This window comes from Cottoperca gobio, chromosome 14 (genome assembly GCF_900634415.1).
Source record: "Cottoperca gobio chromosome 14, fCotGob3.1, whole genome shotgun sequence".
NCBI lineage: Eukaryota > Metazoa > Chordata > Actinopteri > Perciformes > Bovichtidae > Cottoperca > Cottoperca gobio.
The window spans coordinates 4,654,976-4,667,534 of NC_041368.1; the positions used below are offsets into that span (position 1 = coordinate 4,654,976).

A 12,559-nucleotide genomic window follows, 5' to 3' on the forward strand; every position below is an offset into this window, starting at 1 on the left:
TAAATGCGCTACATTGTTTGCTTGTGACCAATGAGAATGATCGATTGTGTTGCGAAGGGCGGGGCTAACAACTCAAGCGTTCTCCTGCTGGCGGACCTTTCTTCCCAGTAACTATTTGTCCACACACTGGAGGAGAGCTCAAAGAAAGGTATGACAAGATGCATATAGCCTCCTGTCTCACCATATTAGTTAAATATCTGTTGCCGTGATTTGTTTGTAACGTAAATATACATCACAATGTTCTAACTTGCCACGATATTTAAAGTATTCCCGTGTTAGTTAGCAACATGAGACTGTTAACTGAGTGCATTAACGTTAACTATGAAATTAATGCAAATACCCTTATATTCTCTCAAGGGAATATCCTGTTGTGTATTCACCCTGTGGTTGTTTTCAAATCAATTGTGGCGCAATTTAGAGAACATATTGGTATTGCTAGCCTAAGTAGCTAGATGAGTACAGTAGCCCATATTATGTAGTGCGTGGATAACCTGAACGTGTGCGCCACAGCCCGCCTTTCTGGGGTTTTATAATGGCCAGACCGTTAGCGTTAACTGAAGTCAACAGATCAGATCAAAAGCAACGAGAAATTGCCTTTAAATGTATTAGAGTCGTTGCGTTATCCAGTCATCATTTTAAACACAAATAATCTCTATAACAGCAGTCGTTGCCTCGCGCACATGGACTCTTGCTAAATGAATGAACGGGATTTTCAAATGCCAACAGTTACAAAGACAAGATGACAAGAGTCTTAACTTCTTTCTTATGCATTTACCGTCATTTTTTTGAATGGTCTGGGTGTAATGATAGCGGGTAAGCAAACTGGACATTCATCTTCAGTGCGGTGGAACCTTGAGTCGGGGTCTTTCAGAGGTATTAATGGCAGTGCTACTTATCAGACACATGAAGGGGTTTGTTCTAAAAGGGGGAAATGTTCCATGTGGAAGTAGGCTAAATATCTTTAAATACTGATTCTTCACAAAGTCATTTGTAGTGTTTGATACGAACTGACCTCTAACCATAGAAATGCTCGTCATTTGTTGTCACTGCTGCCCATCTGACTGAAGTTAATTTCCTTACAGATGCTGTAGGAAGGTAATGAAACGCATGTGAGATATGAGGAAAGAAATTGCAGCTGTGGTAATCTTCCTGAAGAGGCTTGTGAAAATGGGGGACATGTTGGAATCACACAAGATCGATCTGTTTGTTGAGAGGCTGGCTGTTGCACTGCAGGAGAAGTTTAAGGGGCACTGGTATCCTGAAAACCCCAGCAAAGGACATGCATACAGGTGCTGCTCTCTGTCCTCTGCCATTTTTACGAAACACTATTGCTATCCTAGAACTTTTAAAAATATTTGATAAATTGCTCCGCTCCATTGACTTTTACAGACTGCGTTGGGACTGTTCAAACTGAAATTGGTTGTGTGTGCTCTGCAGGTGCATTCGAGTGAACAGGGTCCACAGGCAGGATCCAGAGCTCCTTCGGGCATGCCGAGAGAGCGGGGTTCAGTACAGTGACCTGGGACTGTCCTGGGAACTCACGTTGTGGGTGGACCCTGGGGAGGTCTGTTGCAGGTGAGACTTTGAGTAAAGTTCGTAGTTCCACAAAAACGACTAATGGTTTTAGTATTCATAGACTCATTGGAAGTGTGGTGGTAGAAAGACAACCGGTATATTGTTGTTGGAATCATTTTACTGGTATCTGCAGCTACTGATGCCCATTTATCCTAGAGCCTGAACACAAGATCACCCCGCTAATGGCCACTTTCTTGTGTGTTATAAAAAAAATCAAATATAATAAAAACATTTTTTCCATTTCCAACTTAAAATCTTTTTCTCTAGCTATTAAAGAATTGTCACGTTTTAAACAGATTTCCTGCTAAGTATGCTAATCCTCCTACACCTATTGATGCGTTTTCCCTCTGTTCCCATTATTAGATACGGAGAGCAAAATCTTTGCTTCTCAGTGGCAACTTTCTCCAATGATGATGAGGACAAAGATGTTGCAAAGTTGACCAGGGCTTTGGAGAGGGTGACATCGGACTACCACTCGGGGTCTTCTTCTGATGAGGAGGGCATGCGCACTTCCCCCCTCACTGTCCACAACAGTGCTTACCAGGTAAATCATAATATATTTTAGAATTCCCTTGACTAAAAATCCCATGCGGGTTCAGAGAAGAATGGAAAGTAACCAGGCATGGTTGTGCTGCTATCTAGCTGCAACAGTTTTGTTCCATGCTCTGTAAGGCATCATACCAAACCGGGCGAGTTTCAGAAGCAGAGCTAATTAAGTGAATATCGTTAAAAGTCAAGTTATGAACGACACGGATCAAAGTTTTGTGGCTGTCGTTACATGATGCGATATGGAGTCTGCAACTAGTATTTATTTAAATTGTGAAAAGTGAGTTTAAAAAAAACAAAAAAAAACTTGAATATACGGGGTTCCGTTGGGGGAGGGGAGGGGCGCAGGGAAACACTGTACTTTATCGGCACTTTGTCCTACACACTTATTTCACAATATAGAAACAATAGGTCTTATATGCTTTGGCATAAATATAAATAAAACAATCATTAAAACAAAAGAAATCTGTCAAAGCGAACCTCGTTTTAGCCATTTACGCACGGTGGGAAATATTAGAATGTGACACATAAAGGCTCTCTGCTAGTGTGAAGGAGAATAGCTTCTTACAAGGACTAGGCTAAATAAATGTTCACAGAGTGATAACAGTGATACTATGTGTTACAGAGGGGATTTTGCCTGTATATGAACACAGAGCCTTGAGATTTTGGCTTGGTGTTTGGTGTGCCTTGGTCAGAACGTTTGGGAACCCCTGTTCTAGAGTGGTCTCCCAGAGGGATTGTAGCTGGAGAATCCAGGGGTAACTTGATAATTACCAGGTTTTTGTGAACCGCAAAGTAGCTGTTTTGTTCTGTTTGACGCCCACTGGTTGATAATAAACAGAATTTAATTTGAATACTATATCACAATGTTTAGTGGGGGTTTTCCCCACATAATTGGGAGTCAAATGCTTCATGGGGTCAAGGGGCTAGGATTGTTTGTCTTGCAGTTGATGGCAGCTTTTATTTCTTTTAAGGTGATGAATCCTGCTGCTCCTACATGGCTTCCTAAGAAGATGGTACCAGAGAACGTTCCCATCCTTCCACGGCATCACTCCGGATTCAGGCCTCGCAGCAGAGCCCCCCACACTTTGAGGCCTAACCTGTGGGCCCCTCCTCGCTATGGAAGAAGGCCTGGGTACTGGGACTCCACCCAAAATCTGGCACATTGTTACAGTTAGGAATCATGGTGCTTTTTGTTCCCACAAGACATTAAAGCTGAAAACAACTTTAAAATGTTTTATTTTAACATGAATTTTTATAGACTACCTATTGATTGTTTTTGACAAATCTTTTTTGCACTTTATACCATTTGTTATACATTAAATAAGTCACTTGTATTAAATTAAATAATGAAATTGAAATGCTACACATTTTGAAGTACTGTATTTTTACAATGGGAGATGTTCATGTATGCCACCTACTTTGTCCTTTTTGTGATAAAATGTTATATTTATTCATAGTGCAGAATTGTCAGCTTTATGGAGTTAACAACAATTCCCCAGTATCATTATGGTTTGTGTATTATTTTTGTGTTAAAGGAGCCTCCAAGTGTTGAAATTAAAGTGTAACATTGGTGGGTTTTTTTAGTTTCTGTTTGTCGCTTGGCAGGTGCTTTTATTTTCTAGTTGACAGTGTAGAGGAGAGAAATATGTATAACATGAAACAAGGGTACCTTTTTGGAATTAAAGTAGGGAAATTATGGTTAAAGTGTGTTCTGCTCAACAGGACACCTGCTATACATTTAGTGATAATCAGCTCAAAGGGTTGGTTCACCAAAAGCATTTTTCAAGCATAATCATAAAATAATTTAATCAACACGAATGAAGTTCCATTCACCTCTGCGGTTTAGTGTGATGTCATATCTTGTTGAATAAAACCAAAAAACTATCTTCATGGTTTGACTACCAGGATATGCGAGAGAAGTGCTTTATCGTCCATAGTGTCAAACATGCTATATTCCCTTAAACCAGGGCTGTCAAACTCATTGTAGTTCAGGGGCCACATGCAGCACAATTTGATCTCAAGTGGGCCGAACCAGTAAAATCAGAGAATAATAACCTATAAATAACGACAACTCCAAATCGTTCCCTTACATTCTGAAAATGTTCAAATTTGATCTTTTTACAAAACATTATGAACAACCTGAAATTTCTTGAAAAAAAAAAAATACAATTTCAACAATATTATGCCTCAGTTGGTTATTACACATTACAACTTACCGATCACAGTGTATCTACAAAGGCACAAAACATTTTGTCACAAGTATCTGGAACAGTATTTTACTTTATGATCAAAACAACAAATTTTCACACTTTGCAAAGTCATCCCGTGGGCCGGATTGGACCCTCTGGCGGGCCGCATGTTTGACACCGCTGCCTTAAACAAACCATTGTTTACATGTTTAGAGTTTTAATAAACACAACAAACCATTGTTTAAGGGAAGCTAACATGTGTACTACTTTTATGATCAAGTTGGGCGACGTTTGAATTACAATGCTGCCATAGTAACCACCATTTCCTTATTGTCTGGGCCGCAACCACCAAAGGGGTTTTCACTGTTCTCTGTTCTGGGCAACATGTTTTACCCAGAATTAATTTAATGACCTAACTCCACCACAAACATCACTGGATAATATGTAAACTTGATATATAAGATCCACTGTTTTGAACACAAACATATTGATTACATTGAAAGTAGCTTACATACAAATGATTAACATTATGAATATAAATGCATAGTTGTAAAACAATCTAAAAATGAATATTTACATGAAACATTTGAAAATATATCACCATCTTCTCATGCTCTTGAATAGAACACAAATTAAGCCATGGTTAGATACTTAAATCTTTGCTGCATAGATAGATTTTGCCTGGGGAAAAGGTGAGAAACTTACTACTTAAGGCTGTATGGGACTGTTTTCCCCCCTAGGGTGGTAGGTTAGGGTCCGGGGAAGTCACCTAGAAAGTTATACAAATTATTTTCTTCCGCAATGGCCCCTGATGAAACGCACTTAGGGTAACGCACCATATAGGAAAACAACGGGCTCCTTTCTTTTAATACATACTGGGAAAAAACTACCAGTTCCTACCGACAGAGAGCAACACCGGATCTCGTCTGGGAAAACCGTGTGTCACGTGACACCCTGCGGCGCGCTCCGCTGTGCACCTGCAGAGAGCCGAGAAGAAGGAGGAGTGGAGTTTGGATGCTTCGGTCGAGCTGGACTGCCGCGTTTAACTCGAACTCAGCATAAGTTCTCGGACCAAGTTTCACTGAGGAAGTCGTGGAATATCTAGAACAGGAATGGAGCTCTCGATAGGCCGCTTCTGCTGTTTACTGTTGAGCCTCTCTGCAGGTAAGTTTTCTGACACTAACTGCCGGTGAGCTACTTTGAATCTAATGGATGTTTCACTAAAGCGGCAGCGAGTACAATCTCTGGTCAGCCCGTTACAAGAACGTTAACCGCTGGCGTTATCACGGAAACTTGCCTGCTTCGATAAGTTACAAATGCTGAACTTTAGGTTACGTTGTATTACCTCAAGTTAGTATGGTTAAGATTTAACCAGCTCCGTGGTTAACCAAACCACATCTGAATACACTTTTTAAATAATTTACTCCGAGTAACTCCGACACAAGGTCCGTGTAGTTAGCTTACACCAGTACGAGTGTCCGGCTGAACTGAATTCAGTTGAAATAGTTAAACCAACGTTACACCTACTCCTAGTTTTTTTTTCTTCTGTAAACGTCAACAGAAAATAAAAGTTTGCTATCGTTATTTCATGCATTGTTATACACATTTATTTCTCAATAACTCCAATAGTAACAGTGGTTTGGTTTACATTTCTATCAGGTGAACCATATAACGTTAGTAGAAGGCTGTATTGAGGTTCATTTTTACACTGAATGCATAGTTAAATGTGTAGCATTGTGTTTTAGGTTCCCGCAGTAATGAGATGGTCGCTGCTTTTTAATTCCATGTCTTTTGGTTCATTACAGTGGTGATGGTGGTTAACACAATAGCTTGATCTGCTCTTAAACCTATGGCTACTGGACTTCAAAGTGCGGCCTTTTTTGTCTGCCACCAGTGCTGAACCCCCTCCCCAGTCCCACATCCCACATCCCAGGCTATCACATGTAACTTAACCACATGTTTGCTCCTTTTTGACAGCTTTGTTTATATTGGTTTATTTACTTATTTAAACCTTTTTAATGATGAAAGTTAGGTCGTAGTGACCCTCACCTAGGAGGGTTTTGTTTGTTGATACTGTAGGTGGGTAAATAACAGTGGGTGCTGTGAAACCTTTGAAACCTTGCTTGTTTTAATTTATAGTCGGTGATTAAAATATTCTTAATTTGGCTCTTTAACTATAGTTTGTTTACCACAAATTTACTTTTTTGTATGTTTTGTCATTCAAAGCTTCAGTCCAGTAAAAATGCAGTTGACAGGTCTTACTTTGTAATGTGGATAACAATAGGGCAGGTCAGAAATTCAACCTTGTATCAAAAACTTTAAAACTGGTTTGATTTGTTAGTTTGTCATTAGAGTGATACATGTAGAAACATTGCTAACATGAGTTATCTATTCATCAAAACTATGATAATAATATTAATAGTTATTTATCCTAAATGTATCAATTCACCACTCTTGTTTTGTTAATTGTAGGAAATGTATGACTTAGGCTAATTTTACGCATATGGGTGTGGCTTCCCTGGAATTTACACTGAAACTAGCAGATCACTCCTCCCACTGGAAACAATAATGTGAAACTTTTGTTACAGGATTGTCTGTTGGCTTGCATCAATCTGCAATATGCCATGGCAGTTATTTTTTGATGAGAAGCCACAGAGCTGTGGTCAGGGCAATGACATTCCATTCTGCTGATTAGTAAGAAATTGTTTGTAATGAAGAAGTGCTTTGTTTAGGATCATTCAGGACAGCTGTCCATGTAAAAGCTGGGGCATTGAGTGTAATATAAGGTGTATACAGCATGTTGTTTAGCCTTCTTTTGTCTCATGATTCACATTGTTTTGTACACTGGTTTGGGCTCATTACCATCTTAATGGCTTCATGGCCTCGTCATTTGGGTGCTGTTCCACTTCAGCAGACAAGAACAGTGTCTGCCAGACTCGTAGCATTCTTTTAACATTGCTCTGTAATACACAATAATATGCCAACCTCTCTTTAATAGCAAAATAACAAATAGGGTCGTTCTGCTCCTTGCTCTATTTGTCGGTGAAGCACCGCATGGACTATACAATGTTGAAAAAAGAAATTACATTTGTAAGTGGGAGATCTGAAAGCCTTGAACTTGTGGTCAATGATTAGAATCTGTAAATGCAGAAAAGATTCATCCAGCTATCCCATTTTAATTCAAGTTAATTAAACAATTTGATGCAAGGTAAATACTTTCTGGGTGTGTATGTACACCGTGTAGATGGCCCCCCTTTTAAATTTTTTGTCGATGTTTTTTGATATGACAATCAGAGACCAACTGCCATTGGGTTGGCTGTTACTCTTAACAATACATTAGATGCTGTTACACACACCCACCCTGAACACTGCTCCATGCAAATGCTGACACATAATTCTGTTTTCATTTTGGTCTTATGTTATACGTTTTATAAGTTATTTATATATATTTATTTGAATGAAAAAAGTTAACCACCACAGTTTTAAAATATAAGGCAATATGCTCTCTGCTCTAGTGGCGCTGGTGCCAACTCGTCTGGTTCTTACATCCATCATCAAACATTATGTGTTTGTCAATCATTAGACGCTCCTTGTATAGGACCCGAACAGTCATTTCCCCTGCAGGACCTGTCCTGGAGCCCCTACACTCCTGGCTGTTTTGGTCAAGAGTGAAGCCACTGACCTTGGATAAACAGAAACCTAGTGAACCTGTGAGCAGGCGCAGAAAGCAGTTACCTGATAAGCCTACAACCAAAGGCCCTGGCCAGGAACTGGTTGCTTGGTTACCTTTTGAAAACAGACGTGTGTGTGTGTGTGTGTCAAAACTACCATCCCTCTCGTATGTATGTATTACGTCCTCTTTTACAGCAGAGAAAGTCCCTGTTATTTTTGCACAATCAGTAAATGGTGTTCAGGGAACAACTATTGTCACTCTTACAGCTGTTTGTGTATTCATAAGGTGTGAAGAAATAGTTACAACCAGAAAGATGGATGGAGGCATGTACATTGCAGCCTGAGCCATTGTCATTGGCCCCATGTAGACAGTAATGACTTGAGGTCACATTCATTTGTCATGACCCTGCAGTCCAGCGCCACTACTTGCCTCCTGTTGGCTGAAACATGTTGCTGCCGGAGCATCACCTCCAAGCAAGCTGCCACCCTCTCTGCCCAGAGCCCCCTGTCCTTGGAAATGAAGCAGGAACATGTAGAATCGAATTACACTCCGGGGACATTGCTTTGTCCTCCACATCTGATGATGATGATGATGATGGGGACGACCAGGCATGAATATTCACAGGCCGGGATGTTAATATTTTAGCATGCCAGTGCTGAACAAACCCTGTGCCAACTCTTGTTCACCTATATGAGAGTGTGAAATGCTGATCCCGCCTTTACCTCACCACATTACCCTGCCTCTTCCAACTTTCCCCCCTTCCATTTCTTATCTGAATTACTGAATGAACAAATTGCTGCCTGATAGAGATTGAGTGAAAATGATTAATAGTGGTGCTTGTTTCTGAATCCTGTTAATGGCTGTGCAGCCACTCTGTATTCAGAGCTCATTCCTTTTTCACAGGTAGGGACTAAAAATGCCTTCTGGGCTGCTGCCAACACATTGTTGTGGGAAGATATATTGGCCAGATTATAAGTGAACCCCTTTGTCATAAAGTCAATGTTACATTGACAGATATTTCAAGTTTGTATGTCTTCTAACTTCCATAACTCTTTGACCATAGTATTGGCTTTCTGACAGCGCCAGAGTCCTCAGAGGCATGCAAATGATGTCCTTAATTTTCCAATGAGTGTTACTGGAGCACTTTTTTCCTTCCTGACACAAATTAGTGCCTGATCAGTTAATAAAGGTCATGCATAGGTCATGTTGGACCTAGGGGAAATAATGTATTTTTCAGCTTTCATGCTTGGTCAATTTGCTTGTTTTGTCCACCAACTGTCTAAAAGGGTAAAGTTACTTAACATTACGATAATGTGGTAGCAGAGAAAAGAGGCAAATTATATAATTTGAGAAGCTGAAACCAGCAGTTTGGATTTTTTTCTTGATAACTAACTAACTTTATAAATGAGAGCACATCATGCATATTGTCAGCCCTAGTTGTAACTACGACATGTTTTAGCGAAACTATTCATCATACATACAAAAACATTTTGGTTCCAATGTTAGAGACTCTGTAACGAAACATCAATATGTGGTGAGAGGAACATTTTACTGATCAATTGACCATCTGCTGAACTGTATTATAATATTCCCTTAAATAGTGATGTACAATCATTGCTTAGCAACCGTAACTAGGCATGACAGTCCTGTCAAGCTTTGGATTTATTTTGACTAAACTGGTAAGCATGGGGGGCTCGAGTTGGAGATACTTGATATCTAAAGTGTTTAAAGAGTTGATGTGTAAAGAATGAATTAGACAGTGTTTTATCTTTGACATGATGTGCAAGTGTTAGCATGCCCAGTTCACCAGGTAATGTTATTATCTATCGTAGTTACCCAGCAGAACCAACACCAAGGAGCTGGTCCTTAACTAACTACAGCAGTTTGTTGCAGTGCTCTTTCGTAGGGATGTAACGATACTTTGGTACCAAGTCGATGCCAAAATTCTGAAAACATGACTGTACTCGTTTTATTTATTTACATTACCACAGGTACCGCAGGTACCAGGGGGCTCAAGACTAATGGCGTCCTGTCGACACGTTAAAATCCGCACACAGTACACACACACTTGATTTTTTATGATCATTTATTCAATAAACTCACCATGACGTGCCCTTTTCCCCTCTGATAATGCTACATTGTAAACAACACATCTGTGTTGAAATCGGCATGAGAATTAATCGCATTTATATCAATATTTGCTGTGAGAAGCATTTCAAAATATTCAATGGATTTGCAAGATGAGTGAATCAATGAGTAGCATTATAAACTTAAAGGTCAACATGTCTTTATTTAATACTATTTCTCCAATATCTTGTTTGCTACAATTATCTTCGCGAACACAGACCAACAGTTTGACATAAAGTGCCATTTCAAATCTGGCATAACATCTTTCATTGCACAATAAACTTTTAAAGTTGTGTAATTTGACGCCATCTGTAAAGCCTCCGTTAGCCCCCTGTCCTCTACCACCTCTACCATTGCAATACATTTCGTGATGGAGTTGTTAATGTGTCTCAGGCAGACCGACTGATGCTGCGTCTGCACGGTGCTAGCTAGCTGCGAGCTGCTAAGTGCTTTGCGTTGAGGTGATATTTCAGCTTGAAGTTCTCCGATGGTTCGAACATTCTTTGCTGCATGAATCTCACAGAACGAAGCATCAACAGTTACATCCGGGAGTTTATTAATATAAACTTTCTATTCACTGGGCCAAGTAACGTTTTCTCATCCGCTTCATCATGTTGACGAGGCTGCTGTGGCCGCGCCGCGTCGGTGACGTCAAGAGTCAAGGGGCATCTAAGAGCATGATTGATCTGCGTAAATGTTTTTGTAATGTTGTTTTTTCTGTGATTAATTAATTGAAATTAACGCGCAAAAAACAGCATTCAAACGCAATAAAAGACTGTATGTTGAAGTACATGGGATTTAGTTTTTAGTTTTAGTTTTTGACTGTAGTATCGAGAATCACAGAATTTCATTGGTATTGATTACAACATTTCTGGTATCATGACACCCCTACTCTTTTGTAACGGTAATGTTAGAAGTGGAACGTACTGTTTAAACACAAACCAATATTTAAGCTAAGCAGCAAAACAGGGTTATGTTAGAATTAAATAACTGTCTCTTTTCCCTATCATACTTAAAATGCTAGGACTCCCTAGCATTTTGCTGTATATTTATTTACATGTCTTCTACATGGATGATTGACTGGTGAGCATGATGGCTTTTTTGCCTTTTGACATTTAGCTTTAACCTCAGTTTAAGACCCTTGAGGGTTCTCGTTTTAAAACTCTTCCAACAGAAACATTAAAAGGTTGTTGTTAAAGGTTTGATGTGTAATATTTGCCAGAATTTAAACTTAAAACAATGAACTAACATTATCAACAGCGTATGAAGAGGTAACCGTGTTGACGCTATGTCAAAGACGTCTCTGTGTTGTGTTGCAGAGATATCTACTGGAGTTAACTGACTAGCTGCGCACCGTCCAGTCTGTAATACCACTTGTTCCTCTAGAGGTGATAGTGAGACACTAGCGCCAGTTCTCCTGGCTGTGCCGTCACTGGGAAGACAAGATGAATATGCGGGTCCTTTTCTAGTTTCTTTGGATTTAGTCCAATAAACAAACTAACGTAACGTTACACGGACTACAGCCCGGTTAACATGAGTGCCCAGTAAACAGATGGATCAGCCCCACGTGAAGATTATCAGACAGCAGTGTTTTTTGACTGGCTCTCAGAGTTTCAGCAGTTTGGTTGAGTTTTGGTATTCTTGCCCTGCTGACTGACTGACAGGCATTACACTGGAGTAAATGTAATACACAATATTAAGAATACATTAGAATACAATAAATATGCCAAACAACTACATCTAAAATATGAACATTAGAGATTGTATGGACACAGTTTAGAGGTGAAATATTGCTCCCTATTTCTTTAGAGCAGCTAGTTTGGAATTACGCATTGTACCTTTAACATTGGCTTGAATAATTGGCAGTCGCTGGCTAGAAATTTGTGTCAGAAATCACAGGACCCACTGGTTCAGAAATTGCTAACGATTTCAAGTACTAAATGTGTTTTGAAATTCCCAAAGTACGTGTTGGATAGAGATTGTACTGAGCGAGGGACATTTCCTCTGCTATCCATGTAACCTATCGGTTAAAACAAGGTCACTGCAAGTGCTGATTTCCCCCTCTCTCTTGAGGCCATCGGTCATCATTGCTGTGTCACACGGTCACACATTCATCACGTAGCCACTTGATGCCCAGTGCTGCAGCGTTCACAACGCCCTCTGCTCCTGATGAGGAATAATGGGCTCTGTGACAAATAAGCTGTTAACTGTGATGATAATAAGGTTTTAATGTACCTCACATCTCAAAAGAACATCGCCTGAATACATTTTTCTGTCGATAAACAGCATAGAAGCAGAGAAAATGCTGCACACCAGGCAGTGCAGGATATTTGAAGGATTATTTTTATTATTTAGAAAAAGATATCCTGTAATTCATCAAAAATATGGTAATGGTAATTGTCTCTGTTTTCAAATGATGTATGTCTCTAGATTTAACGTCTCGGAC

General features: G+C 39.7%; 2 protein-coding genes across 3 annotated transcripts in view; both read left to right on the forward strand.

The window, feature by feature from the left end:
* Positions 1-20: 20 nt before the first annotated feature.
* Positions 21-4,010, forward strand: btg3 (B-cell translocation gene 3). 2 transcript variants are annotated; one of them, XM_029448271.1, is made up of 5 exons: positions 21-148; positions 1,083-1,289; positions 1,438-1,575; positions 1,939-2,119; positions 3,096-4,010. In XM_029448271.1, exons 2-5 carry the CDS (start codon positions 1,117-1,119, stop codon positions 3,297-3,299), a joined length of 696 nt encoding a protein of 231 aa, XP_029304131.1. In that variant the 5' UTR covers positions 21-148; positions 1,083-1,116; the 3' UTR covers positions 3,300-4,010. The 2 variants fall into 2 exon arrangements, with proteins under 2 accessions (XP_029304131.1, XP_029304132.1); XM_029448272.1 differs by lacking the exon at positions 21-148 and adding an exon at positions 547-873.
* Positions 4,011-5,244: 1,234 nt separating this feature from the next.
* Positions 5,245-12,559, forward strand: part of cxadr (CXADR Ig-like cell adhesion molecule) — a 39,781-nt gene continuing 32,466 nt past the window's right edge. The window contains exon 1 of the mRNA XM_029448775.1: positions 5,245-5,477. Within this exon, the coding sequence (XP_029304635.1) occupies positions 5,426-5,477 (52 nt within the window). The 5' untranslated portion in view covers positions 5,245-5,425. The remainder of the gene's footprint in view (positions 5,478-12,559) is intronic.

What these genes read in the sequence shown, in the direction of transcription:
- btg3 (XM_029448271.1), top strand. Translation starts at nt 1,117, where the DNA reads ATGAGGAAAGAAATTGCAGCTGTGGTAATCTTCCTGAAGAGGCTTGTG. An exon ending in CCTGGGGAGGTCTGTTGCAG is followed by an intron (nt 1,576 to 1,938) that starts GTGAGACTTTGA and finishes TCCCATTATTAG; the next exon opens with ATACGGAGAGCAAAATCTTT. An exon ending in TCCACAACAGTGCTTACCAG is followed by an intron (nt 2,120 to 3,095) that starts GTAAATCATAAT and finishes ATTTCTTTTAAG; the next exon opens with GTGATGAATCCTGCTGCTCC.